We start from the raw sequence: 27,427 nt of genomic DNA on the forward strand, positions 1-27,427 counted from the left end.
GTTTCATGCACAAGGACCAATTGTGGAGCAGTGGAGGCGTGTCCTGCACAGTTGGAGCTGAGCTGCTGAGAGAGGAGGAGCTACCAACTTTTGCTCCTGCCTGGAGAGCCCTGAGAACAGCCCAGGAAGAGAAGGAAGGAAGGGGCTTCACCACCAACTTTCACCCAGAGGGAGAGGAGGAAAAAGCAGAAAACTTTGTACAATTCTACCATTTCTACAAAGAGTTGGAGAGAGGGGGAAAGACCGAAACAACATCCAGTGTGGAAGGAGGGTGACTCTACATCTTCTACAGGTGGGTGTGGGTGCATTTCCCAAAAAGACTTTGTTATATCGGTGGGGGGAGGAAAGAAGACCACTGAGGGCCGGAACATCGCGGGGGGGTGTGTGTGTGTGGAAGTGTGTGTGGGGGCCTTGCTTACAACTAGGCCCCCCCCACAATTGAACCCGCCCCCAATTGCCTAGCCTGGGATAGCTGGAGCTACCAGGCTGAAGATTTTTATTTACCACTTATTTAACATCATTAGTAGTGTGTGCCTGGTGGCTCTAGCTGCCCCAGGTGAAGACATCTTCTCCCCTCACCCGAAGACCATCCCAAAGACTATTTTGTGTTTTACCATCTGGGGATTGCACCCACCCACAGCTGCGAGGGGAGACCTGCCCTCGCAGTTCCCCCCCCTTCCCACCCCCCTCTCTCTTTCTCTGTTACTCTGTTTCTCCCCTCTCTCTCTGAGACCCCTTCCTCCCAAATTAATTTGTAAAAAATATAAAACAATTGAGACAACTGAGCAGAGGGAGCAAGGCCCCTCCCCAATTGCCAACTAGGGGAGAGGTGTGCCTCGTTAAGAGCTCCTCTGCTCAGTCTAATCAAACGAGTCCTAATTAAGACCATTAAGGCCTGTGACTTTGGGGTGGGTGTAGCCCTTAAAGGGACCCCGTGATGGCGACCCCATCCACGCCGATGGCAGGGCCAGCGAAGACATATGCGCAGGTGGCAACCGCTTCCACGGCACCTCCTGCGCCACCCGCTGCCCTGCCACCATTCAGACTTATAACAAAGAAACACGGGGTCAAGAGCTACACTCACCCCACAATGAGCATCGAGGAGTGCGTGCGGGCGATGGCTGGGGTAGTCGGCCCCTCGGCCATTGTCATAGCCTCCAAGATGTCTGGGAAGGCCGTGTTCTTCCTGGGGTCGGAGCGGGCGGTGTCCCTGGCCATCGAAAAGGGGCTCACGGTGGGCGGGACGTTCCTGCCGGTGGACCCTCTCGAGGCCACCGCGCAGAGGGTCATCGTGTCAAACGTCCCGCCCTTTGTTCCCGCTGAGCTCCTCCTCCCTCACCTACACCAACTGGGGGAGGTAAGGTCGGGGATCAACCCCATACCGCTCGGCCTCAGGGAGAACAGCCTGCGCCACGTGTTCTCCTTCCGCCGCCAGCTCTTTGTCCGGCTGGCGCGGGAGGACACGACGGAGGGATCATTTAATGTGGTGCACGAGGGGACTGCCTACCGCGTCTTCTGGACGTCGGACGGCGTGCGGTGCCATGCCTGTAGGGAGGTGGGGCATGTTCGTAAGAACTGCCCCGCCTCCAAGGCCGCCAAACCACCGAGGGCGGCCAAGGCTGGCGCCGCCGCCACCCCTCCCCCTAGTTGCGTCCGCGTGCCGGGAGCCGTAGGTGCGCGGGCATCGTCGGGGGCCTTTGTTTTCACGGCCTCCGGCGGGGGGGAGGGAGAGCGTCCGACCGGAAAGAAGGCGCGGAACAAGGTGAAACATCTAGAGGCGGGTCCCCTCAGTGCGCCGGAAAGATTGACCACCGCGCTCAGCCCAACCCAGTCACCGGCGAGCGCGGGGTGCCCTGAGCCCGTGCCCGAGCCCTTGACCAATACCGCAGAGGGGCTCGGGCGAGGGCAAGAAAAGGAAAAGGGGGGGGCGGAGCGGGAGGCCTCGGCAGACATGGAGGTCTCCCTGCCTCAGCGCACCCCCAGCAACAAAAGGAGGCGCCGCTCCGTTGAGGCGGAGGGGGAACAACATCCCTCCGGGGAGGAGGCGGTGCCCGCCGCGTGACCCGCGTCCCCCACCAGCGCCCCCAAGCTGCGCCGTAGGCGGGAGGAGTCTGTCCCCGGGGAGGGTGAGACAGTCGAGGCTGCCCAGCCTCTGCCTCCCGGGGATGGCGTGGAGGATCTGCCTATCGTGGGGGGCGTGGGGATCGCGGAGGAATGCATTGCCGCCGGGCCGGGCGTCCCGGGGACTGAGGCGGGCGGGGCCGAAAAGGCCGAACCTGAGCCCGCCCAGCTATTATCCAACTTCCCCCGGGATTTACTCGACCCGGCAGAAAACGAAATTAATGATTTTAATGAAACTGTACATGCTGGGCCGGCGGGTGGCAGCGGGGAGGGGGAGGAACACCCACCCTCGCCCCTTACTTTGGAGCTGGAGCACTTGGGGAGCCTGGGGATTTCCTATGGCCGGGTCTCTCCTTGTTCCCCGGTTCCTGGGGCGGAGGGGGAACCCCTTCCGCTGTCATTTCCCGACCCAGCACCATTTTTAAAAGAGCCCAGTGGGGACTCCTCTGCCGACGATCCTGGGGGTGGGATCGGGGCAGAGCCAGGGCCGGTTGGAGCGGCCCGTTCATTTGCCGTACCTTGTGCGGTCGATGGGCCGGCTGCTGGCGGCCACCTCCCGGAGGAGGACGGGGACTCGGTGGGGGACGCGGGAGAAAATCTAGAGACCGCCGCCAGCGAGGCGGTGGATCTGCTCGCGGCCGCCGCCGAGACCATCCTCATTCCTGCAAAGGAACTCCGGGACTTTTTGGCCCAGAGCCGGGGTCGCTGCAACCAAGCCCGACTGGCCCTGGAAAAATGGTCCGAGCCGGAGCTGATCAAGGGGTCCGTCCGCGCCGCCGCTAAAACCTTGGCCGCGGGCGGGCCCTTGACAAAGGCGCAACACCTTGAGCTGCGCGAGCTCGAGGGACTCCTCGCTGGGCTGCGGAGGGAGCGGAGTTCAACAAAAGACTCCGTTCCCTCCCCCACAATAGGTTAAGGTAGAGGTTGCACTATGCTTTTGCCATGAGTCTCCCGCTTGAGATTTCTCCCCATTCAAATAATATTCCCTTTTACTGTTTTTTTTTCCAAGGTGGATGACCTCACATTTTCCGACATTGTATTCCATCTGCCTAACTTTAGCCCATTCGCTTAACCTATCTAAATCTCTTTCTGCGGTCTGGAGGAGTCCGTGTTCCATGTTTTTATTGAGTGCACAAGGTTGCAGCCCCTGTTCCATTATTTGAAGGGGCTGCTCCTGAAATTCTGGCTGCACTTCAGTCCCACTCTCCTGATCTTTGGGCACCCTGTGCGGAGGGGAGCGGGTAGGTCCGAAGGCCTCCTCGTAGGACTGCTCCTGGGCACGGCCAAGGGTGCCATCAGCCGGTCCAGGCAGCGGGCGGTCGAGGGGGTCGTTCAACCTGACTGCCTGCCTCTCTTCCGCTCTTACATCCGGTCCAGGGTGTCCTTGGAGATGGAGCACACGGTGTCCACCGGTACGCTCGCGGCCTTCCGCGAGAGGTGGGCACCGGAGGGACTGGAGTGCATCATCACGCCCGGCAACCAAATTTTAATTTGATTTCACGTTTTAAAGTTTAATTTGTTTTAATTGCCGGTGCTTTTAGTGTCCCCTTCCCTTTTATAGGGGGCACTGGAAAATTGTGATTTTAGTGCCCAAAAAAAAAGAAAAACACAAAAAAAAAAGGAAAAAAAGGGCCTTGTAAATGTCTGGTGTGTCACCCAAGTCGGGTGGCACGGTTTAATGTCTTATGTTTTGTAGGTAGACTCAAAGAGTTTCATGCACAAAGACCCCCAGGTCCCTCTGCACCGCAGCATGTTGTAATTTCTCCCCATTCAAATAATATTCCCTTTTACTGTTTTTTTTTCCAAGGTGGATGACCTCACATTTTCCGACATTGTATTCCATCTGCCTAACTTTAGCCCATTCGCTTAACCTATCTAAATCTCTTTGCAGTCTCTCTGTGTCCTCTACACAACCCGCTTTCCCACTAATCTTTGTGTCATCTGCAAATTTTGTTGCACTACATGCTGTCCCCTCTTCCAGATCATCTATGTATATTGTAACAGTTGTGGTCCCAGCACCGATCCCTGTGGCACACCACTAACCACCGATTTCCAACCCGAAAAGGACCCATTTATCCCGACTCTCTGCTTTCTGTTAGCTAGCCAATTCTCTATCCATGCTAATACATTTCCTCTGACTCCGCGTACCTTTATCTTCTGCAGTAACCTTTTGTGTGGCACCTTATCGAATGCCTTTTGGAAATCTAAATACACCACATCCATCGGTACACCTCTATCCACCATGCTCGTTATATCCTCAAAGAATTGCAGTAAATTAGTTCAACATGATTTCCCCTTCATGAATCCATGTTGCGTCTGCTTGATTGCACTATTCCTATCTAGATGTCCCGCTATTTCTTCCTTAATGATAGTTTCAAGCATTTTCCCCACTATAGATGTTAAACTAACCGGCCTAAACCTGGACTTTGTGCTCGAGGCTCTGGAGAGTGACTTGAATCCACAAGCTTCCGACCCAGAGAAGAGAGTGCTACCCACTGAGCCACGGCTGACAATGATTTATTTTATGACAGGCTTTTAGTGATGTTAAGACTGCACACGTCACAAAATTTACCGTCATGATATACATGACATATGCGTGAATGACTACAATGCTTGATGATAAAGGTAATACGTTATACCCCAGCACTATCATCCTTCACACAGACAGGAGCTTTAGTTACTTCCTAATTTGAAAACATATCTGAAACAAGACGTTTTCACACACACTGTAAGAGAGGTTTTATTTGTACTATACACGTTTGGTTGCCTTTTTTGCTTTTGAGGGCATTTCAATAGCAACAGCATAAATTTCTGTATGGCTTGATATGAGCTGACAGCTCAGAGTGCTGTACGTGGTAATAATTGTGTCACCGCACCAGAAACTAATGAGCGTCAGTGTGAGTAATGTGTTTAGATTAGATAACAGAAGTATAAAACTCAGGCAGATCATCCTTATAAATAAATCAGCACAGATTAATAACCTTGAAGTGCACTGCAGTTCTTTCGTACAATGCAGACATCCCAGTCTCTCAGTCGCACTGCTTCCCCACAAGTGTGCGAGGCAAATGTCCTCTCTCGTTTCCACAAGGTGAAATAAGCTATGACAACAGGAATTCGAGCTCTCCGGCAATGTTTAAGGGAAGGGAAGGGAGTGAGTCATCCTCGGCCACTCTCTCAGGGGGGCCTGCTGGCCATGGCACCATCAGACGTATTATTGGAGGGCTGGGAGAGGTCATGCCCCCTGCGAATGACAAATGGAGGCACGGCAAGTATATCAAGAAAGAAGAGAGTCACAGAAAATTACAGCACAGAAGGAGGCCGTTCGGCTCAGCATGAGCCATCCAATTAATCCCACTCCCCTGCTCTTACCCCACAGCAATGCAAATGTTTCTCTTTCAAGCATATATCCAATTCCCCTTTGAAAGTTATTACTGAACTTGCTTCCACCATCCTTTACACAGAATTGCATAGAATATACAGCACAGAAACAGCCCATTCGGCCCACAGTACATGCTGCCGTTTATGCTCCACTCGAGCCTCCACCCATCCTTCCTCATCTAACTCGATCAGCATAACCCTCTAGTCCCTTCTCCCTCATATGCTTATCTAGCCTCCCCTTAAACGCTTCTATACTATTCGCCTCAACTACTCTCTCTGGTAGCGAGTTCCACATTTTCACCACTGTCTGGTTAAAGAGGTTTCTTCTGAATTCCCTTTTTGATTTCTTGGTGGCTATCTTATATTGATGGCCTCTAGTTTTGCTCTTCCCCAAAAGTGGAAACATTCTCTCTGTATCCACTCCATCAAAACCTTTCATAATTTTAAAGACTTCTATTAGGTCAGCCCTCAGCCTTCTTTTTTCAAGAGAAAAGAGACCCAGCCTGTTCATCCTTTCCCGATAGGTATAATATCGCATTTCTGGCATCTTCCTTGTAAATCTTTTTTTCATTCTCTCCAGCGCCTCTATATCCTTTTTATATAGGATGCACGAAGTGCGCACGCACCCATAGGGGCCGCGCATGTTCCAGGTTTAGGAATGCGCTGTACATGCGCTAAAACCCAGAACTTGCGATCTGTCAAGATCCTCCACATCCCCGGGAAAAGGGCACTCACTGGCACAGAGTATTTGGGGTTGGGAGGATTTTAGAATTCAGCAAAGGAGGACCAAGAAATTGATCAAGAAAGGGAAAACAGAATATGAGAGTAAACTAGCGAGAGACATAAATACACAGACTATAAAAGCTTCTATAGGTATGTAAAAAGGAAAAGATTAGCCAAAGTAAATGTGGGCCCCTACAAGCTGAGACAGGAGCAATTATAATGGGGAATAAGGAAATGGCAGAGAAATGAAACAAATACCTGTGTCTGTCTTCACGGAAGACGACACAAAAAAAACTCCCAGAAATAGTGGAGTATCAGGGAGTCTAGCGAGAATGAGGAACTAAAAGAAATTAGTATTAGTAAAAAAATTGTACTGGAGAAGTTAATGGGGCTGAAAGCCAATAAATCCCCTGGACCTGATGGCCTCCATCCTAGGGTCTTGAAAGAGGTGGTTATAGAGATAGTGGATGCATTGGTTGTCATCTTCCAAAATTCCATTGATTCGAAAACAGTTCCCTCAGATTGGAAGGTAGCTAATGTAACCCCGCTATTTAAGAATGGAGGGAGAGAGAAAACGGGGAACTACAGACCAGTCTGACATCAGTAGTAGGGAAAATGCGAGAATTTATTATTAAGGACGTGGTAACAGGGAACTTAGAAAAGAATAATAGGATTGGGCAGAGGCAACATGGATTTATGAAAGGGAAATCATGTTTGACAAAAGTTTTTTGAGGTTGTAACTAACAGAATAATAAGGGGACCTGTGGATGTGGTGTCCTTAGATTTTCAGAAGGCATTCGATAAGTTGCCACACAAGAGGTTATTGAACAATATCAGGGCTCATGGGATTGAGGGTAATATACTAGCATGGATTAAGGATTGGTTAATGGACAGAAAACAGAGAGTAGGAATAAACAGGTCATTTTCAGGTTGGCAGACAGTAACTAGTGGGGTGCTAAAAGGATCGGTGCTTGGGCCTCAGCTATTCATAATATATATCAATGATTTGGGTGAAGAGATCAAATGTAATATATCCAAGGTTGCTGATGATACAAGCTATGTAAGTTGTGAAGAGGATGCAAAGAGACTTCAAGGGGATATAGACAGGCTAAGTGAGTGGGCAAGAACCTGAAAAATGGAATATGTGTAGAAATGTGAAGTTATCCACTTTAGTAGGAAAAGTAGAAAAGCAGAATATTTTTTAAATGGTGAGAGATTGGGAAATGTTGGTGTTCAGAGGGACCTGGGTTTCCTTGTACACGAATCACTGAAAGTTAACATGTAGGTATAGCAAGCAATTAAGAAAGCAAATGGTATGTTAACCTTTATTGCAAGAGGATTTGAGTATGAGTAAAGATGTCTTACTACAATTATATTAGACCACACCTGGAGTATTGGGTACAGTTTTGGACTCCATACCTAAGGAAGGATATACTGGTCATTGAGGGAGTGCAACGAAGGTTGACCAGACTGATTCCTGGGATGGGAGGATTGCCCTACGAGGAGAGATGGAGTAGACTAGGCCTATATTCTCTAGAGTTTAGAAGAATGAGAGTTGATTTCATTGAAACATACAACATTCTTACAGGGCTTGACAGGGTAGATGCAGGGAGGATATTTCCTCTGGCTGAGGAGTCTAGAACCAGGGGTCACAGTCTCAGAATAAGGGGTCGGCCATTTAGGACTGAGATGAGGAGAAACTTCTTCACTCAGAGGGTGGTGAATCTTCACTCAGAGGTTGGAATTCTCTACCCCGGAGGGCTGTGGAGGCTCAGTCCTTGAGTATATTTCAGTCAGATATCGCTAGATTTTTGGATATTAAGGAAATCAAGGGATCCGGGGATAGTGCAGGAAAGTGGCGTTGAGGTATAAGATCAGCCATGATCATCATCATCATCATGATCTTATTGAATGGCGGAGCAGGCTCGAGGGGCCAAAAGGCCTACTCCTGCTACAAATTCTTATGCTCTTATGTTCTTAATTCCCCAACTTCTGCTCAGCGAATGCCCATGAAATGCTTACGTCTGGTAAAAGCAGGTGTAAGGCTTGCTTTTACCGGCATAAGAATTTTTAAAAAACCGAAATCAATTATTTATACATTTAAAAACCTGTGCCCCTTTAAAACACGTAAAACAAAAATTTTAGTTACATTTTTGTTTTAAGTATTTAATTAAATACCATATTAATTAGTTTAAAATATGGGATAGATTTTTTTTTAATCTATTTGAATTGTGGATATATTTTTGGGGAGTATTCCCATTCATGCTTATGAGGTTTCCATACATACGGAATTCCCATAAGCATGAATGGAGATTCCCTTCTGTGATTCGTTGGGCCGGCCCACGTGATCCCAGGGGCGCTTGTGAACCTCCTGCACCCCTGAGTCACGTGGCTCTACCCGCCCATTCCCGAAGAGGCCCAGGACCACGGGCCTCCAAACCTCCCGGACCACCTGGTATTTTATTTGCAGATCGGAGGCATTTCCCCGTGGGAAGCCTCCGACCGCAAATTCAGGGCCAACATGGTGACCAGAATTACACACAGTACTCTAAGTGTTGTCCAAGCAAGGTTCGGTACAAATTTAGCAAAACATCTCTACTTTTCAATCTATCCCGCTAGAAATAAACCCTTGTGACTGGTTTACTTTGTTTCATGGTCTTACTAAACACATCATTACATTTAGTGATTTGTACTCCGAAATCCATTTGCTCCACTACCTCATTTGCATTCTTATTTTCAAAGTAAAAGTGATGGACAATGATATCACGCGGCACTTACTCACCAATAACCTATTCACCGATGCTCAGTTTGGGTTAGGGTCCACCTAACCCAAACTGAGGTTCCGCCAGGTCCACTCGGTTCCAGATGCGCTTATATAATTTCTAATCTCATCTTCCAATGTCATGTCCAACTGATATGTCTCAGTGGTAAATATTGAAGCAAAGTAATTATTTAATAGTTCTGCCATTTCGCTATCACCGCCTGTGGTACTATCCTGTCCGTCCCTTCGTGGGCCTATTCCCATCCCAACTTTCCTTTTTTTATTGCTGTGCCTGTAAAATACTTTACTATTTTGTTTTATGTTCCTTGATAATCTCACAGTTCCTCTTTACTATCCTATATTTATTTTTACCACTCTCTATAGGGCCCAAACTTGGTCAAAGCTCAGGCCCGCCCAAGTGCCGTCCAAAGGACTGCCGAGAGAATTGGCGGTACTTTGGGCGGGAGATTCCTCAAAAAGATCTGCAAAGACCACATGGTGGCGAAAAATCGATTACACCCTGAATGTGGGCGGCAGCGGGCGGGAGCTCCCATTCTCAGCGGCAAATGCAATCCTCGGCACAGTACCGCTGAGGATTGAGTCGGGCCCAGGGAGGAGGAAAACATAGAAAAATAAACATTTACATAAAAGAAAACACTGGAAAACCTTCAGAGGACCCCATCCACCTGAATCGCTGTGTAAAAAAAAATAAAAGTTTACTAATAATCTTTTTGCAGGTCTTCGTACTTACTGCCTCCACGCAGCGACCCGTCCCCCTGCTGCTGCCGACTCCTGCCCGGAGGAATCTGGTAGCTCGATGGGCGGGAAGACACTTATGCACCTTGCGCGCTAGCGAACATCAGTGGGCGGTTCCCAGCGATCCTCCCCTTCTGCCGCCGGGATGCCTAGAGGAAACTGGCACCAAGTGGAGACTGCCCAAAAAACTCAACGGCAGCGGGCGGAGAGTGCACCAAGTTCGGGGCCTTAATCTCTTTGTAATCTCCCTTGTAATGCTCTCCCTTGCTGTCCATGTACTTAATGTATGCTTCTTTTTGTACCTTCAATATTTCCCTTGTGTTTTTATTCATGCATGGTGTCTCATTACTGTTTAGTTTAGCGGAATATATTTTTCCTGGAATCTGTTGAACACCATTTTAAATGTTTCCCATTGCTGTTCTTCATCATTGTTTGCTAATATTTTCCATTTTATTTTTCAAAGTTCGATTCTCAGCCCCGCAAAATCAGCTTTTCTCCGATCTATTACCCTGACCGTTGTCATTCTCAATTATCAGCTTAAAGCATATTATATTATGGTCACTATTGCCTAGATGTTCCCCTACTTTAATTTCTCTTCTCTGCTCTTTTCATTTCCCTTTACTACATCCAGTAACGAATCCTTCCTTGCTGGGCTTCTTACATACTGGATTAGAAAGAAGTCCTGTTCACATTGTAGGAACTCTATTGCTTATGCCCTTTACCTGCCTCTTCTGGCTAATTCATTTTGGGTTAGTTAAAATCCCCTATTTTTATTATGCTATGTTTTTCATCATTTCCCTAATTTTTTTTGTATATTTCTTCTTCCACCTCCCTTCCACTATTCGGTGGTCTGTAGACTATCCCTATTAGTGTGATTTATCCTTTATTATCTTTTATCTATATCCGCATGGATTCTATTTCTGACTTACTGATGGCTTTGTCACTTTTTTCGACTGCCATTATGTCATCTCTAATAACTACGGCTACTCCATCTCCCCTTTTCCCCTCTCTATCTTTTCTAAATATGTTAAACCCTGCAATGTTTAATTCCCAGTCCTGATTTTTCTGCAGCCATATCTCAGTAATCCCGACTATATCTGGTTCCTCGCAATGTATTATTGTCTCCAGTTCCCCTGTTTTATTATGAAGACTGTATGCAGTGCTGTACAGACAGTTTAACTCATTTTAAAAGCAGTGTCTCCTACTTTATTTTAACCATCTTTTTATACTCCTTATTCCCTGTTCATTCCCTTAGTTTGGTCTGTTGTATGCTGTCCTTTGCTGTTACAATTATATTTAGGTTTGTTTCATTTCTAGTAGATCCCTCCCCCTGTCTTACTAGTTTAAAGCCTTTGCCACCTGCCTATTTACCCTTTCCACTAGGACAGTGGTCCCATTCTGGTTCAGGTGGAGTCAGTCCCATCATAGAATCATAGAAATTTACAGCACTGAAGGAGGCCAGTTTGGCCCATCGTGTCCGCGCCGGCCGACCAAGCACTATCCAGCCCAATCCCACTTTCCAGCTCTTGGTCCGTAGCCCTGTAGGTTACGGCACTTTAAGTGCACATCCAAGTACCTTTTAAATGTGGTGAGGGTTGCTGCCTCTACCACCCTTTCTGGGTGAAGACATTTCCCCTCATATCTCCCCTAAACCACCCCCCCCCCAAATACTATAAATCTATGTTCCCTGGTTGTTGACCCCTCTGCTAAGGGAAACAGGTCCTTCCTATCCACTCTATCCAGGCCCCTCATAATTTTACACACCTCAATAAGGTCTCCCCTCAGCCTCCTCTGTTCCAAAGAAAACAGATCCAATCTTTCCTCGTAGCCAAAATTTTCCAGTCCAGGCAACATTTTTGTAAATCTCCTCTGCACCCTTTGCAGTAAAATCACATCTTTCCTGTAATGTGGTGACCAGAACTGCACACAGTACTCCAGCTGCGGCCTAACCAGTGTTTTATGCAGTTCAAGCATAACATCTTTGTTCTTGTATTCCATGTCTCAACTAATAAAGGCAAGTATTCCATATGCATTCTTAACCACCTTATCTACCTGGCCTGCTACCTTCAGGGATCGGTAGACCTGCACTCCAAGATCCCTTTGTTCCTCTACACGTTTCAGTGTCGTACCATTTAATGTGTATTCCCTTGCCTTGTTAGATCTCCCAAAACGTATTACCTCACACATATCTGAATTGAATTCCACTTGCCACTGTTCTGCCCACCTGACCAGTACATCTTTATCTTCCTGCAGTCTATAGCTTTCTTCATTATTAACCACACAGCCGATTTTAGTATCATCTGCAAACTTCTTAATCATACCCCCAACATTCAAGTCCAAATCATTGATACATACCACACAAAAACAAGGGACCCAGTACTGAGCCCTATGGGATCCCACTGGATACAGCCTTCCAATCACAAAACACCCATCAACCTTTGCTTCCTGCCTCTGACCCAATTTTGAATCCAACTTGCCATTTTGCCCTGGATCCCATTGGCTTTTACTTTATGACCAGTCTGCCATGTGAGACCTTATCAAAAGCTTTGCTAAAATCCATATACACTACATCAAACACACTACCCTCATCGACCCTCCTGGTTACCTCCTCGAAAAATTCAATCAAGTTAGTCAGACACGACCTTCCCTTAACAAATCCGTGCTGACTGTCCTTGATTAATCCATGTCTTTAGAAATGAAGATTTATCCTGTTCCTCAGAATTTTTTCCAATAATTTTCCCACCACTGAGGTAAGGCTGACTGGCCTGTAATTACTCGGTCTATTCCTTTCTCCCTTTTTAAACAAAGGTACAACATTAGCAGTCCTCCAATCCTCTGGCACCACACCTGTAGCCAGAGAGGATGTTCACAAGACTCAATAAGACCAGTCAGTTGAGTCTAGGTCATCCACGATGAGGTATGCAGTTGTGAGCCTCATGGATGAACTGGTAATGTGTAGTGTGATTGTTAAACCTTTGCTAATAAACCAACTAGTTCTTAATAGCAATGTGTTGCTATGAATTCTTAAGCAAAGAACTCAAGAAGCAGATATATTACACCACGTGTCACAAAGATGTTCTTCCTCAATGTAGTCCCATGGGTGATGGTGAGTTCAGTGAGGTGGTTCGAGACTGCTGTTGTAGACTTGCCTTGTGGATCACTCCCTTACTGGAATATTGGGGTTTGAACTGACAATTCCTGTGGTGATAAGTCCTTGTTGTATATGTAGGCCTAGAAATTTGGGTGCTGCATGGCAGAATTTCTCAGCCGTAGTATTTTCTCCCAATACTATTTCCAGAGCACAAGAACATTTATCCACAGGGCTTCCACAGGTTCCAATTAAAGTCGTTGTATATTGTTCTTCAGCGAGTCTGAGCTGCAAGTCAAACTGTCAAATTGCAAAGCTCCTCGCATAATTTTCAAGGCTGACCTCTGAATATAGGCCCTAGACATCTTGTGCTATTGAAATAGGAAAAAAGCTACAAAGTCTGATGGAACGTATGACTGTTTTAATGGATTGTACCAAGGATGGTAGAATGAATGCATTTAAAACAGAGCCGAGGAGAAATTTCTTCTCAGAGGGTTGTAAATCTGTGGAATTCGCTGCCTCAGAGAGCTTTGGAAGCTGGGACATTAAATAAATTTAAGACAGAAATAGACCGTTTCTTAAACGATAAGGGGCTAAGGGGTTATGGGGAGCGGGCAGGGAAGTGGAGCTGAGTCCATGATCAGATCAGCCATGATCTTATTGAATGGCGGAGCAGGCCCGAGGGGCCGTGTGGCCTACTCCTGTTCCTATTTCTTATGTTCTTATGTTCTTATGAGAGCTCACACTTACAATCGCTGATGCAGTAAGGTTCTGATTGCAGCCAGCAGGAGGTGTCAACTGAAGGTGGTTCTTCCATTAGTAGAATGGCAAATCGGAGGGTGAATCAACGAAAGTATCGTTGAAGGAAGGCATTGGCAAAGATTAGCATTGGCCTGGCACTGGTCTAGTGCTGACACTGGTAGAAGGTTGGCAGAGGGCTGGCATTGTCAGAATGTTGGCATTGGTAGAAGGTTGGCAGAGGGCTGGCATTGGCCTGGCATTGGTAGAATGCTGGCATTGTCAGAGTGCTGGCATTGGCAGAAGGTTGGCAGCAGACTGCTTGCCTCCTATGGCCATAATGTAGGGAGTGAAGTGATAAAGATGCCAGCTAGTATTAAAAATATCTTAGCCATGCCTTCTTGAAGTATATGAAGTACCCTAGTACGGAAGTGTAAGAGAGTTCCCCCTAGTGGACTACTGCTCCGTCTAGTGGACTACTGTGGCAATGCAGCTAATGCTGTAAATAATAAAAGGATCATGTGACAAGTGACAAGTTCCTGTGGAGCCATCTTGTACGCATTTTGGTGATGTCGTAAAGAATATATTACAGGAAGTATACAATGTTATGTAGGAGTTTGACTAAATTTAGCAGAGATGGTTGCCCAGATCCAGTTGCTTTTGGTTTATTTTATACTTGTTGAGCTTTCTGCTCTTTTCAAGATGCCTTTATCCAGTTTTGGAAGTCTGAGTATATAATCGTAGCGTGATCACATACAGAATAATACAATGTGCCTTGAACCTACTTCTGAAATGTGTCCCTTACTGTGACGAGCACTATTTTCATCTTGCATACTCATTTTACATCGGGCCAATAGAGGGAATGCACTTTCATCCCTTCAGTCTGAGCTGGATGCAAACTCTGAGGTGAAAAAGCAGTTTGCTCAGCCACTGCACCATCTAGTCCTGTTTACGGTTTGAGAAGTCTAGGCAAAATGTATTTTGTGCAATTTTTCTGTTTCAATTTTTTTTGATCAATTTATGTGGGGTGTCTAGAGAAGCTGGGATTGTTCTCGCTAGAGCAGGGAAGGTTAAGGGGTGATTTGATAGAGGTGTTCAAAATTATAAGGGGTTTGATAGGCTAGATCGGGAGAAACTGTTTCCACTGGCAAGAGGGTCGGTAACCAGGGATCACAGATTTACGATCATTGGCTGAATGCTAGGGGAAAATGAGAATGAGAACTTGTTTTATACAGCGAATGCACTGCCTGAATGGCAGAGTGTAACCACAGATCACAACATTCACTGAAAGGATCGTGAACAGAAAGACTTGGATTTATATAGCGCCTTTCACGACCACCAGACGCCTCAAAGCGTTTTACAGCCAATGAAGTATTTTTGGAGTGTAGTCACTGTTGTAATGTGGGAAACACAGCAGCCAATTTGTGCACAGCAAGCTCCCACAAACAGCAATGTGATAATGACCAGATAATCTGGTTTAGTGATGTTGGTTGAGGGATAATTATTGGCCCCAGGACACCGGGGATAACTCCCCACTCTTCTTCGAAATAGTGCCATGGGATCTTTTACATCCACCTGAGAGGGCAGACGGGGCCTCGGTTTAATGTCTCATCTGAAAGACGGCACCTCCGACAGAGTGGGAAGTTTAGAATTTGGCAAGAGTAGGAATTCGGTGCAGACGCGGAAGGGGGTGGTTCATTTTGCCTTTAATACATGTAGTGGTTTGTGTAAGCTTGAAGCAATAAGTGTTTAACATTTTGTTCCATGTTTTAGTGCTTAGTGCAAGTTAGTGTGCAAAAAAAACAAACAACTAACAACCTTAAAATAGACTAAACGGTAAATACCTCTGAACAAATATAGACTAAGATAAGGTAAGGAATAAAGATAAAGAACTAAGATACCTAAACCAAGTTTCAGAAAGTGAGAGATTTTCCAGTAGTTTCCATTTGGCTGCGGTAAATAACTCGCGGACTCGGTGATGTCACAGGACAGCAGGTTGGTGATTGGTTGGTGAGTAATACAGTAGCAATTTTAATGAAAGCTGTCTACCTAATCTTAATTTAGGCTACCAATAAACAAATAAATAAAAAAGACTAGAGATGGCAGGGCAGACTGTGTGTCAGAACTGTAGTATGTGAGAGTTCGTGGACAGTGAGACTGACCCAGATTCCCACATCTGCAGGAAATGTCTCCGCCTTCAGTCACTCCGGCTCCGAGTCATTGAGCTGAAATGCGAGTGACAGACACTCCAAAACATAAGGGAGGGGGAGGAATTTCTGGATAAATTTATCCGGAACAGTCACACCCCAGAGAAAAACACCGGTTCAGGAAGGGGAGGGCGTGACTGGCAGGGAGCCGGGTAGCAAGGACTGAGGAGAGGTTGAGAAGCAGGTCCTGCAGATACTGGTCCTGTCCAACAGGTGTGATGTGCTCACTATCTGTGAGGACAAGGAGGAAGACTGTGGGGAGGACAGCCACAATGCAGACTAAGGTGGCATGGCTCAGAATGTTGTCCAAGGGGGAGCGGAGGTGGCGGGGGGCGGTGAAGACCAGAATAGAAATGTGATAGTGATAGGGAATTCTATAATTAGAGGGATAGATAGCATCCTCTGTATCCACGAATGAGAGTCCCGAAGGGTGTGTTGCCTGCATGGTGCCAGGGTAAGGGCAGCTGGAGAGGAATTTAGAAAGAGAAGGAAAATCCTGTTGTCATGGTCCAGGTCGGAACAAACGACATAGGTAAGAACGGGGAGGATTCCTGCTGAGGGAGTGTCAGGGATTAGGAGTTAATTAAAAATCAGGATCTCAAGGGTAATAATTTGGATTATTGCCACAGCCATGTGCACATTGGTATAGAGACAAACAGATCAGGAGAAGACAGAAGTAATTAATATATGGTTAAAGGTCTGGAGTGGGAGACTGGCACCAGTACTGGGACAAGAAGGAGCTGTACTGATGGACAGTAATAATAATAATTAATAATAAATAATAACTTTTATTTATATAGCGCCTTTAACAGAGTAAAATGTCCTAAGGTGCTTCACAACAGTGTTACAGACAAACAGATAAATTTGACACCGAGTATATATATATATACACACGATGAATACTTTGCATCTGTTTTCACAAAAGAGATGGGCGATGCAGACTTTGAAATGAGGGAGGAGGAGTGTGAAATATTAGACGAGATAAACACAGTGAATAAGGGGTTTAGCAGTTTTGAAAGTGGATAAATCCCCAGGCCCGGATAAAATTTATCCCAGGTTGTTAAGAGAAGCGAATGAGGAAATAGCAAAGGCTCTGACCATCATTTTCCAGTCCTCGCTGGCTCATCATCATCATTATAGGTAGTCCCTCAGAATCGAGGAAGACTTGCTTCCACTCTAAAAGTGAGTTCTCAGGCGACTGTACAGTCCAATACGGGAATTACAGTCTCTGTCACAGGTGGGACAGACAGTGGTTGAAGGAAAGGGTGGGTGGGGAGTCTGGTTTGCCGCACGCTCCTTCCACTGCCTGCACTTGATTTCTGCATGCTCTCGGCGATGAGACTCGAGGTGCTCAGCGCTCTCCCGGATGCTCTTCCTCCACTTAGGGCGATCTTGGGCCAGGGATTCACAGGTGCCAGTAGTGATGTTGCACTTTATCAAGGAGGCTTTGAGGGTGTCCTTGTAATGTTTCCTCTGCCCACCTGGGACTCGCTTGCAAAAGCTCTACAACTATTTTAAAATAAACAGATAAAGCCGCCCCTTATTAAATGGGGACTAAAACCCACATATTATCAAATAAATCTTTAAAGGGAATTTAAAAGATCAAATTAAAATTTGGTTGTCGGGGGTGATGATGCACTCCAGTCCCTCTGGTGCCCACCTCTCGCGGAAGGCCGCAAGCGTACCGGTGAACACCGCGTGCTCCATCTCCAGGGATACCCTAGTTCGGATGTAACCACGGAAGAGAGGCAGTCAGTCGGGCTGAACGACCCCCTCAACTGCCCGTTGCCTGGACCGGCTGATGGCCCCCTTGGCCATGCCCAGAAGCAGTCCTACGAGGAGGCCTTCCGACCTGCCCGCTCTCCTCCGTACCGGGTGCCCAAAGATCAGGAGCGTGGGACTGAAGTGCAACCAGAATTTGAGGAGCAGCCCCTTCAAATATTGGAAGAGGGGCTGCAACCTCGCACATTCAATAAAAACATGGAACATGAACTCCCCTAGACCGTAGAAATTATAGGCGGCCTGGGAGTCCGTGAACCGACTTAAAAACTTATTGCATGGGACTGTTCCATGCACCACCCTCCAGACCAAGTCCCCAATAAATAAAGGGAGGACTCCCTATTGTATCTGCAAGCACTCTAGTAATGACTCCACGAGGTAAGATATTGCACTTGAACTGTTGTGACCTTAGTCCATTTATTGCAGCTCCTGAGTGAGGGTACAGTAAGGTGAGCTCCCTTTTATACCTGGTTACCTGCAGTGTACAGGTGACCCCTAGATCTCCACCAGTTGCACCCTCTGGTGGTACAGGCGTAGTGTATACAGTGTGAAGGTACATCCAGTGGTCTTATGTAACTGTACATTGAATGTACAGGATATATACTTATGTTATACATACACAACACTCCCGTGTAGAGAGCACGCCATTGGGGATCCCCGCCTCCTCCGGACGGCAAGATGGTGCACCATGATGTGACAACAGCTCTACAAACCTATGAGCATGCTCACAGGTGCATATATTTCACGTGGCAAGTCATTTTATTGCCCCAATCTTTGGACAATCAGTCCATTTGCCGTGCAAACAAGATGTATAGTTGGAAAATAGACCGGGGCCTGAGTAACTAGCTCATCATCCTGGTTATGGATCATTCATTTCCTGTATGTTAATGAAGGTGACAACTATCCAATGCGGTGAGTTTATTTTTCAGTAATTTGCTGCTGACAGGTGGTTTAGTAAAACAAGTGACTAGCCCCAGCAGTGCCTCATGGGAAAAAGGCATCAATCCTGTGACAGAATGATCCCACTGTCTACCAGCATTACTGTTGAGTATACAGCTTTATTACCCACTTAAAAATAATCACTTTTTTTAAATGTCTCTACTCTTGTGAGCAAAAGGATAATTAAAACCCGACTGCTTTATGAAACGCAGCAGAATTGCCAGATCGAGTTGCTAACTCAGCAGGGCGCTCCGAGACTCCAGCTGAGAGACGAGTCACGCTTCTAGCAACCATCGACGGGCAGCATGGGGGTGACTTTTCCCCGCTCATGTTCTCACTCCCACCGAGCGGGGAAATATCCAGTCCACAATGGCACCACTGAAAGGTGGCCCAGCTCCCTTTGGTTCCCAACATTGGTGTTCAAGGACAGTTTATTTTTCTTTCAAATATGTGTTTGGTACACACCGCACCACACACCCACACACACAGCACAGAGGAAGCATAATACTACTGAAAGGGAAACTAATGCAATGGTTATTGAGAGCTGAAATTGTGTCGCATGATGCATATTATCAGCTCTCTGTAACACTATAATATTTCATATGCTATTGAACATCATCAACAACAACTTGTATTTATATAGCGCCTTTAATGTAGTGAAACTTCCCAAGGCACTTCACAGGAATATAAAGCGCTAAAAATTTGACACTGAGCCGCATGAGTAGAAATTAGGGCAGGTGCTTGGTCAAAGAGGTAGGTTTTAAGGAGCGTCTTGAAGGAGGAAAGAGAGGTAGAGAGGCGGAGAGGTTTAGGCAGGGAGTTCCAGACCTTGGGGACCAGGCAACAGACGGCACGGCCACCAATGGTTGAGCGATTATAATCAGGGATGCTCAGGAGGGCAGAATTAGAGGAGCGCAGACATCTCGGTGGGGGGGGGGTTGTGGGGCTGGAGGAGATTACAGAGATAGGGAGGGGCAAGGCCATGGAGGGATTTGAAAATAAGGATGAGAATTTTGAAACACAATCCAATAGCTAGTAAATATAAGAGAATAGGCTCAGTGAGTAGCAGTCCCACCTCTGAGGCAGAAGGTTGTGGGTTCGGGTCCCACAACAGGGACTTGAGCACATAATCTAGACAGACACTCCAGTGCCGTGCTGAGGGAGTGCTGCGTTGTCGGAGGTACCGTCTTTTGGATGAGACGTTAAACCGAGGCCCCGTCTGCCCCCTCACATGGGTATAAAAAATCCTATGGCACTATTTCGAACAGCAGCAGGGGAGTTCTCACCGATGTCCGGGCCAATATTTATCCCTCAACCAATATCATAAAAAACAGATAATTATCACATTGCTGTTTGTGGGAGCTTGCTGTGTGCAAATTGGCTGCCGTCTCTCCTACATGACAACAATAACTACGCTTCAAAAAGTGCTTCATTGGCTGTTAAGTGCTTTGGGACATCCTGAGGTTGTAGAAGGCGCTACAGAAATTCAAGTTCTTTGTTTCTTTTAGATATTACAGAAAGTAAAATCTTTATAAAGTCCTGGATCTATGGACAGTGTCCAGTCCAGGTTAGATTTATGTAATGTATTTGCTTCATGGGTTCTTTGCTTAAGAATTCATAGCAACACATTGCTATTAAGAACTAGTTGGTTTATTAGCAAAAGGTTTAACAATCGCACTACACATTACCAGTTCATCCACCAGGCTCACAACCACCTGCCTCATCATGGATCCCCCGAACCCAACTGGCTGGGGTTTTATTGAGTCTTGTGAGCATCACGCGATTGGCTAAGGCACTCACAACTCAACAGCTCTACAAACCTGTGAGGGCATATGTTACAATTTACATCATTAGAGAAGACATCTATCAGCATGTTCAGAGGCAGAAGGATCATTGTCAATATCCACAAGGGCAAAAAAAGAGCAGAAATACTTCATGATAGATTTAAGCGTTCATGGTCGCCTCACTGTCAACACCGAGAGTCTCTGACAGTTCATTACCTCGCGCTAACATCACACATTGCTGCCAGTGCACACTGTTTAGGATAGACATTATTCTTTGTGCCCGGTTGCAATGTAACACTGTCGCAATGTGACTCTCTGATCAGCAGCAATGACGGGACTTTGCACCACTGATCAGAAAGGCTCAGATTCATACAGCGACAACTCCTTTGTCACGAGGCAGAGAAATGGATTAAAAAAAAAATACTGCTTTAAATTGGTTCTTTCTAACTGTAGGTGAACCAAGCATTAAAAACACCAACCATTCACCAAACAACATGGATGTTGGGATCCTGTTACAGGAACAGGAGAAAGGGGAGATTGAGTTGTCACTGGTGATTTGATCATGCCCCACTTTCTGAAAGTTACTCTCTGACTATACCCAGTATTGCCACCTTCTGAGTTACTCTGAGTCGCATCCTTGTTTTCAAATCCCTCCATGGCCTCGCCCCTCCCTATCTCTGTAATCTCCTCCAGCCCCACAACCCCCCCCGAGATGTCTGCGCTCCTCTAATTCTGCCCTCTTGAGCATTCCTGATTATAATCGCTCAGCTATTGGCGGCTGTGCCTTCTGCTGCCTAGGCCCCAAGCTCTGGAACTCCCTGCCTAAACCTCTCCGCCTCTCTTTCCTCCTTCAAGATGTTCCGTAAAACCTACCTCTTTGACCGATCTTTTGGTCGCCTGCACTAATTTCTACTTATGCGGCTCAGTGTCAAATTTCTTATCGTGTAATACTCCTGTGAAGTGCTTTGGAACGTTTCACTATGTTAAAGGCGCTATATAAATACAAGTTGTTGTAGTTGTTGTCTATCCCCAATATCCCACTTTCCGATGGTGAATGGTGACACAGTGCTTCACACTCCTCAGGGCATCTACTGTGAGTTGGGAAACAAACAACCTTAGTCACCATCTGCTGCTGATTTTCCAATCTGCTGGAGTGGCGATATTCATGGTGACTCCAAGCTCTCCTAAACACCCTTCATGAGATTTCATTCATAGAAACATAGAAACATAGAAACATAGAAACATAGAAACATAGAAAATAGGTGCAGGAGTAGGCCATTCGGCCCTTCGAGCCTGCACCACCATTCAATATGATCATGGCTGATCATGCAACTTTAGTACCCCATTCCTGCTTTCTCTCCGTACCCCTTGATCCCTTTAGCCATCAGGGCCACATCTAACTCCCTTTTGAATATATCTAACGAACTGGCCGCCATTCAATAAGATCATGGCTGATCTGATCATAGAATCAGCTCCACTTCCCTGCCCGTTCCCCATAACCCTTTATTCCCCGAGCACCTCGAGTCTCAACGCCGAGAGCGTGCAGAAATCAAGCGCAGGCAGCGGAAAGAGCGTGCGGCAAACCTGTCCCACCCACCCCTTCCCTCAACAACTATCTGTCCCACCTGTGATAGAGTCTGTGGCTCTCGTAGTGGACTGTTCAGCCACCAACGAACTCACTTCAGGAGTGGAAGCAAGTCTTCCTCGATTCCGAGGGACTGCCTATGATGATGATGACTCCCTTATCACTCAAAAAGCATTCTATCTCGACCTTAAATATATTCAATGATCCAGCTTCCACACCTCTCTGGGGCAGAGAATTTCATAGATTTATAACTCTCAGAGAAGAAATTTCTCCTCATCTCAGTTTTAAATGAGCGGCCCCTTATTCTAAGACTATGCCCCCTAGTTTTAGTTTCCCCTATGAATGGAAATATCCTCTCTGCATCCACCCTGTCGGGCCTCCTCATCATCTTATAAGTTTCAATAAGATCACCTCTCATTCTTCTGAACTCCAATGTGTATAGGCCCAACCTACGCAACCTATCCTCATAAGTTAACCCTTTACAGCACTCCGAATAGCAATGCCCCCCAGCCCCTTAATCAGCTGGTATGTTATCCTCAGTGAAACACAAAGTAAAATGAACTCACCTCTTGATCATAAACTGGTCGACCGTGTATCTGAGCAAGGTTAAATCTCTGCAATTAGTGCAATATTTCAGTTGCTGATAGTTACCATAGTTACAGGTGTAGAAGGGATTCACATTGCACTGGTAATGTAAATAATGTTTTGATGCTTGTACAATAAAGAGTTGAATGTTCCACAGTAACCTCCATAATAGGGGATGGTAACATAGTGACTATGTTACTGGACTAGTAATCCAGAGGTCTGGGCTAATGATCTGGAGCCATGAGTCAAATCCCACCACACCAAGTGGGGAATTTAAATTTGGTTAATTAATAATGGTGACCATGAAACTATCTGATTGTTAAGAACCCATCTGGTTCATTAATGTCCTCTCGGGAAAGAAATTTGCCGTCCTTACCTGGTCTGGACTATATGTGACTCCAGACCCACAACGTGGTTAACTCTTAACTGCCCTCTGAAATGGTGGCTCAGCACCATCTTCTATAAGGCAATTAGGGATGGGTAGTAAATGCTGGCCTTGCCAGTGATGCCCACATCCCAGGAACAAAACAAATTAAAATAAACATTATTACCAACTATAACAGGCCAGAACATTTGCTCCTAACTGCAGTTAAAAACTACAAGTACCCTCCTTTCTCACATTACAACAGTGACTACAATCCAAAAGTACTTCATTGTAAGCGCTGTAAAGTGTTTCGAAACATCCGGTGGTCATGAAAGGCACTATATAAATCCAAGTCTTTCTTTCTTTTTCAAAAATCAAGGGTAGTTCTGACTTTGTGTAAAACAGGTAGTAAATCGGCAACCCGCTTTACATCCGTCCCCGTTCTCATTTCTATTGACGTCAATCAGGAAAGATGTACAACTGGCGGCTGATCCGGCATCAACCCTTTTACACTCACGCCCAGAGTCAAAATGGCCCCCAATGCCTTGCTCACCAACCTGTCCAGCACACACCCTTAAAGCTGCAGCTCGAAGTAACAAAGCAATCCTTCCACAGATCAGTGCGGCAAACTGATGTCAGTTTAATGGTTTCCTACACCCTCAAAGCCTCCCTGATAAAGTGCAACATCCCCATCGACACCTGGGAGACCCTGGCCAAAGACCGCCCTAAGTGGAGGAAGTGCATTGGGGAGGGTGCTGAGCACCTCGAGTCTCATCGTTGAGAGCATGCAGAAAACAAATGCAGGCAGCGGAAAGAACGTGCGGCAAACCTGTCCCACCCACCCCCTTCCCTCAACGACTATCTGTCCCACCTGTGAATAAATATATTTAAAAAGGAGTTAGATGTAGTCCTTACTACTAGGGGAATCAAGGGGTATGGCGAGAAAGCAGGAATGGGGTACTGAAGTTGCATGTTAAGCCTTTAACTCATTGAATGGTGGTGCAGGCTCGAAGGGCCGAATGGCCTACTCCTGCACCTATTTTCAATGATTCTATGTTTCTATGTGACAGAGACTGTGGTTCTCGTATTGGACTGTTCAGCCACCTAAGGACACATTAAGAGTGGAAGCAAGTCTTCCTCAATTCAGAGGGACTGCCTATGAGGATGATTCCTATTGGTGGAATTCTGCACATATTTCCCTCTCTCCCACTGGGCGTGTAAGGACAATGTCTTTGTTCTACAAGGCCCATCACCATTTTCTGTAAAGCTCCTATCGCCCCTCCCGACATCTGGTATTGTCGTCAAACTTCCCTGTTTTCCCCACGCAACACGCTGTGGCCGACGTACCCACTATGTCAATGTATTCCCCTGTCATACCATGTACGGTCACTTCATAAACGTACTTTAAGAAAAACTAATTAGAAAAGAAAAGATATTGTTGTGTAGTGGAGGAGGTAGTCAGTCCAAGGCAGCAATTGTCAGGATCTGCTCCTGGGTCGTGGGAGACAGAACGTGGACTAGCACGATGCAGTCCCGTCGCCCATCCGTCACCACGGGTAATGAGGGTCCTCACCCGCAGCAAGACCCTGGTCATTTCTGCCGTTCAGCATGGTGACGAAACGCGAAGCTGAGGGTTCTGCTGGATGCTAGAAGTTAGATCTCTGCATATGTTGGAGGGTTTCTGGAGCTCACTTTATGTCAGAACGATCAGGTTAACGGGGCTGTAATTCCGCTGTTCTGCGCCCGCATTAGCCCCTCCGAGGGGCGCGACGGTATATTCGCCCAGGTTGTTGGCGGGGGGGGAGGGGGGTGCTACCGGTTCCCACGAAATTGCGCGGGGGTTAGCAGAGGCGCGGACGTGGTAGCGCCGCGCCCCCGCCAATAGCGTCCCAGGCCGCTGTGCCTTCGACAATGACATCATCGCAATGCGCAGCTGCCCCTTTCCGCTCCACGGCAGATGTTGGCCAGTGCCCCGTGAGGCCACTGCGGGCGATGCCGTGTGCCAGCCTCGCGAGATCACAAACCGAGCCAGTGACGCATCGCAGGGCGAACCATAAAGGGGAGGTGCGCTGCGCCGCATGCCGCCATCTTGTTTTTTTTTTCCAGACTCACCGGTCCGGGTGATCGCCACTCCTTTCTCAGGGTCCGGGCCACGGTCGTGCACCCCGGCACTCTGTCTCGGTGCCGGGCTGCGGCCACGTAACCGCTCAGCCCTGGCGGCCCGGCGGAGGCCTTCAAAGGTCCCGCAGAGTACGCAGCGTCCCTCCCCTTTAACAGAAGGGGAGGGGCGCTGAAACGCATCAGCGCTGACGCGGAGAAGCCACGTAACGCTGCCGAACCTGCCCCAACAGGAAGTGGAACACGGGACATTGTGCTCCACTTCCTGTGAGGGGCGGTAACCGCAATTTCGCGGCCGGGGCAGGACCTCCACGCTGGGCATAGGAAGTCCTGCCCCCTCTTGGTTACTGTCCCCAAATGGGGCGGAACTGAATTTCTGCCCCTAAGCCTCAGGAAGCGAGATATTCTTTGAATAAATTAAGTTTGTAGAGGATAATGGGACGTAGGCACATTTTGCGACGGAACACTGTGGACTGAGTGGGAGAAAATAGCTGTAATTTGCATTTCTGCTAAAATAAGCCTAGAATATTACTTCAAAGTACATCAGCCCAGCAAAGCATGAGGAAACTAAGTTAAATTGCTGAAAAGTCAATTTAAAACAGAAATCAGGATTTGAATGCACATTCCCTGAATTGTTAGTACAACTCGTGTACTAGCACAGTAGGTTATGTTGCTGGGTGAGTAATGCAGAGGCCTAACAATACAAGTTCAAATCCCACCCTAGCACCAATGTGAATTTGGTTTGTTAAAAAATTGAACTATAAAGCTAATGAAAATGGCCATCAAACTCTTGTAAAAACCTAGCTGTTATATCACTTAAGTGCTGTAATAGGACTCCAGTCTCAAACTGCACTCTGACAAGCCTCTCAGTCATAACACCATCTTCACCACCCACCTCGGGATGGGCAATAAATGCACCTTGCCCATGGTGCCCACACCCCGAGAGTGAAGTAAGCAGAAGATGTTCACGACTCTATGGTTTGGAATAATCTACCAGGACATTCAATATGTAGCCGATGGCCAGGCTGGGAGAGTGACGTACAGGCTCTGGTGGGTCGAGTGGCCTTTAATAAAAAGAATGTAGATCTGGGTGACCAGACAGAGAGGAATGAGTTAAAATGGGTGACTCAGATAGCGGGGGTTGGGGAAAGCAGAACTGGAGAAAGCAATGAAAGATAAAGTAAATTACTGAAAAACAAAGAGGAAAGTAATGAAGAGAGAGAACAAAGGTATGAAAAACTCACTAGCGAGCTGAGCTGTTCCTGGTTATCAGTCGGGCTATTGATATTACCAGTCGTCGGCAAAATTGGCCACTAATTGAAACTGAATATCTGCTACAGGCTTTACAGAAGAAGTCTCTCACTCACCAAAGAGAGAATTATATCAGCCCTTGTGACCTGTGAGAGTCGTCGAGATCAGAACAATTACCTGCAGAGTGTTGACCGGGAAGGATGGAATGGGCGGAAAGTCCATTATCTGTAGGTCGTGTACATGCTCATTCATGACCACAGCAGGCAGGTAAACATGGCGAGCTTTTGTGGGCAGGTAGCAGTCACTGTAATCGTTGTAGAGGAACTGGTGCACAATCGCCGATTTGCCAACCCCTTGTGCTCCAAGGATTGCTATTTTGAAAGTTGTCACCATGCCGTTGCAGGACACTGGGTGTAGACGGGCCGAGGACATGCATATTCCAGGGGCTGCCGGTCAGATAATCTCAAGAACCATGGTCACATAGTTCCAGTCAGCCTGCTCCTAAATAACAGAAAGAGAAAGAGAGACCATTAGGACCCATCATGCAACAGACACACACAACACACAGACAGGCACAGACACACACACAGGCACACACACACAGGCACAGAGATGCACATGCACACACACACAGACACAGACACACAGACACAGACACGCACAAGTGATAACTGTGTTCTTACAGTTGCTCTTCAATTGAAAGTTATTTAGAAAAATACTTGTGCTGGTTGTGACTAAGCGATGGGATGTGGGTCGTGGTTGGATTGTGGTTGTCAATGAGAAGGGATACTGATGGTCAATGAGTAAAGATGTTCATTAACAGTGAGTTGTGGACTCATACTGACTCATGGCTGGTTATGGGGCAACACTGGCTGCTCAGCGGGGATGAGGCAAGGTTACAGCAAGAGAAGAAACTGAAATACCTCACACAAAAAATCTATCGCCAGCTCATCCTTCACACTGTGCAACCTTAACGAACAGGCCCATAGCATGAAGCAGTCACTATTTAGGCCAAGTCCCCTCCAATTGTCTCCCCTCTCTGCCCAAGCTTCCCTGATATTTGCTGGGTACAGATCCGCAAGCACCCGTCCAGATCAGGGATCAGCCCAACCTTTTGGCCACGAAACACAGATGGCCACCCACCCCCACACTGGAATCGGAAGGTCCCACAGTCACAAATGAAACAACATTGCTTAGACAGAGGAAAGCAAACAGCCAGAGCCCCCAAACCCACACAAAACATTAAAGCC

The 27,427-nt window shown here is 47.0% G+C and overlaps 1 protein-coding gene across 1 annotated transcript in view; it reads right to left on the minus strand.

Annotated features, from left to right (window-relative positions):
* Positions 1 to 26,570, minus strand: part of LOC139227050 (ras-like protein family member 10B) — a 196,809-nt gene extending 170,239 nt beyond the window's left edge. The window contains exon 1 of the mRNA XM_070858131.1: positions 26,355 to 26,570. Coding sequence (XP_070714232.1) covers positions 26,355 to 26,570 — 216 coding nt within the window. The remainder of the gene's footprint in view (positions 1 to 26,354) is intronic.
* Between the last annotated feature and the right edge of the window lie 857 nt (positions 26,571 to 27,427).

The sequence above is a fragment of the Pristiophorus japonicus genome, chromosome 16 (assembly GCF_044704955.1).
Source record: "Pristiophorus japonicus isolate sPriJap1 chromosome 16, sPriJap1.hap1, whole genome shotgun sequence".
NCBI classification, from domain to species: domain Eukaryota; kingdom Metazoa; phylum Chordata; class Chondrichthyes; family Pristiophoridae; genus Pristiophorus; species Pristiophorus japonicus.